General features: G+C 40.1%; 1 protein-coding gene across 1 annotated transcript; it reads left to right on the top strand.

The window, feature by feature from the left end:
* The first annotated feature begins 20 nt into the window (after window positions 1-20).
* Window positions 21-2,028, top strand: LOC104959270 (tRNA-splicing ligase RtcB homolog). The gene is made up of 3 exons (XM_010787138.1): window positions 21-633; window positions 834-953; window positions 1,659-2,028. The coding sequence occupies exons 1-3, from the start codon at window positions 556-558 to the stop codon at window positions 1,764-1,766; spliced, it is 306 nt and encodes a 101-aa protein (XP_010785440.1). The 5' UTR covers window positions 21-555; the 3' UTR covers window positions 1,767-2,028.
* Window positions 2,029-2,681: the final 653 nt, after the last annotated feature.

The raw sequence follows: 2,681 nt of genomic DNA, 5'->3' as shown, positions 1-2,681 counted from the left end.
TGTGAATTTGATTCTGTTTCACGAGTGTGCTAACGAGTGTCTTCCTCAGGGTCTTAACGAGTGTCTGAACAAGGGTGTTAACGAGGGTGTTAACGAGTGTCTAAAACGAGCGTCTTAACGACGAGTGTCTTTACGAAGAGTGTCTTAACGAGGGTCTTAATGACGAGGGTCTTAAGTATCTTAAGGAGGGGTCTTAACGAGGGTCTTAACGGGAGTCTGAACAAGTGTTTTAATGAGGGGCTTAACGAGGGGCTTAACAACGAGGGGCTTAACGAGGGGCTTAACGAGTTAACGTAGAGTTAATTGGTGAATTGATGTTCCTGTTAGCGAGGGTCTTAACAAGCGTCGTAACGAGTCTCTAAACAAGGGTCTAAACGAGGGTCTTAACGAGGGTCTTAACGAGCCAACGTAGAGTTAATTGGTAAATGTATGTTTCTGTTAACCAGGGTCTTAACAAGCATCTTAACGAGCTGACGGAGAGTTAATTGGTTCATTTCTGTTTTGTTTCTGTTTGTGTTTCAGCTCACCGGACAGCCGGTTCTGATTGGAGGAACGATGGGAACCTGCAGCTACGTCCTGACCGGCACAGAGAAGGGCATGACGGAGACCTTCGGGACCACCTGTCACGGAGCCGTACGAGATTTAACTAATTTAATGAATTTGCTTTCTCATAAATTTGATATTTGGAATTTAAAAAAACTCGGATAATAATGGCATTTTTTTTCAGGAAATATTTGTTGTTTTCTCTCTTAAATGTTCTACTTTTAATTCTTGTACATTTGTATTCTAGTATATTTTAATAATTAATTGATCTGTACCTGTGTTGTGTTCAGGGTCGCGCTCTGTCCCGGGCGAAATCTCGCAGAAACATCGGCTTCCAGGACGTTTTGGACAAACTCGCCGATCAAGGAATCGCCATCAGGGTCGCCTCGCCAAAACTGGTCATGGAGGAGGTGAGGAGGGGTTATTTTTTACATCAGTAATTCAATAATTATTGGGTTATTCTTAGTTTGGGTTGTGGCGGCGACTTTGTCACCTCTACCATTTCGGGAAAACATTTTGATATTATTTTTGCGACTCAAAATTGGCACTAAACCTCTTCTGTCTGTAACTGTTTGGTTTTCAAGAAAATAATCTTTTGTTGAATTTTTTTGTAATTTAATCAAATATCATAATTTCATATTTGTAATTTTATATACAGTATATATATATTATACTAGTTTCTATTTAAAATGTTTGTTTTTTTTACGGAAATGTGATTTTCTAACTCTTTATCCTCACCTAACCCTTCTCATATATTTGTTATTTTAATCTTAGACATTATCCACGCTTTTTAAAATTGTTATTAGTTTAATTTCAGTATACATTTCTTATTGACAGATTTGTTATTTATTTTCAATAATCTTTTATTTTTCATCACGTTGGCACTAATTGGCTTCCATATTGTTCAAACAATCAAGCATTTAATTTTTTTAACTTCCCTCTGAATATCTTTTTGTTTTTTACACTTTGGCGTGAATTGGCTTCCGTACGTTGCAAACAACAATGGATTTCTTTGTTGTTTCTCAATATTTTTCTCTTTTTTTTCATCTCTTTGGCATTAATCCTCTTCCATACTATGCAAACACTAAAATATTGTGTTCCCGTGTTTCCTTCAGGCTCCTGAATCGTACAAGAACGTGACGGACGTTGTGAACACGTGTCACGACGCAGGAATCAGTCAGAAGGCGATCAAACTGCGACCGATCGCCGTCATTAAAGGATGAATACTGCACGACGTTAAAGACTTTAACCACAAACAGGAAGCTCGTTAAGGACAGGAAGCTCGTTAAGGACAGGAAGCTCGTTAAGGACAGGAAGACTTCTGAGCGGGGAAGCAGAAGATACTTCGCTTTTTTTTTGTTTCATTTCTGGAGTCAAATGAATTTATGTGCAAGAAATGAATTTAATTTCTAACCTGAAAAGAAAATGTAAAAATATTCTGTTCATGCCAAATAAAAAATATCACTAAAAGCTGAATTACAGAAACACCTTTTTAGTGTTCCTTTTGTTTCCCTCTACGCAAGTTATAAGATACCAATAAATAATATTTTATAGAATCCAGTTTCTTTATATTAGTTATCGAGTCAAACTAGGAAATAGCACAGCAACAGTCGAGATCTCTCAGTCTCCATAAATATACACTGGTCTCCATTCTCCCTCACCTCTCAGCTCCAGGTCTCCCTCACCTCTCAGCTCCAGGTCTCCCTCACCTCTCAGCTCCAGGTCTCCCTCACAGCGACTGGATCCTCCCTCTAGCCTGACAGGCTCTGAACAGAAACAGGAGAGTCATCAATAAAAGAAGAGAGTTCACAGAGGGGAAGCCCCGCCCCTTCCTGTGGACCAACATGAGACCTTATCACAGAAACATATTGATGCTCAGCGGAGAGAGAGCAGTCCTTCCTGGTCCTGTTTGAAGTGCTCCATGTTTAACACAGTCTGAGTCTCTGAAAGATAAACTGTTCGTCTCTCGCTACCGTACGTTTCCTCAGAAATAAGTTCCCATGGACACAGGAAGGGGCGGGGCTTCCCCTCTCTGTCAGAACAGAATGAACCAATCACAGCTCCTCTCTACCTGAGCAGGTGAGGCTAACAGCTCTGCCAGGTGAGCAGGTGTTTCTCTCTGAGGCTGATCATGAACC

This window comes from Notothenia coriiceps, unplaced genomic scaffold (assembly GCF_000735185.1).
Source record: "Notothenia coriiceps isolate Sejong01 unplaced genomic scaffold, NC01 NC01_scaffold00030189, whole genome shotgun sequence".
Lineage (NCBI taxonomy): Eukaryota > Metazoa > Chordata > Actinopteri > Perciformes > Nototheniidae > Notothenia > Notothenia coriiceps.
This window is presented reverse-complemented; position numbering and strand designations above follow the sequence as displayed.

Bases quoted from the DNA above. Each gene is read 5' to 3' on its own strand.
- LOC104959270 (XM_010787138.1), top strand. From the start codon at position 556: ATGGGAACCTGCAGCTACGTCCTGACCGGCACAGAGAAGGGCATGACG. The intron at 634-833 runs GTACGAGATTTA...TGTTGTGTTCAG, and splicing joins GGACCACCTGTCACGGAGCC to GGTCGCGCTCTGTCCCGGGC. The intron at 954-1,658 runs GTGAGGAGGGGT...TGTTTCCTTCAG, and splicing joins CAAAACTGGTCATGGAGGAG to GCTCCTGAATCGTACAAGAA.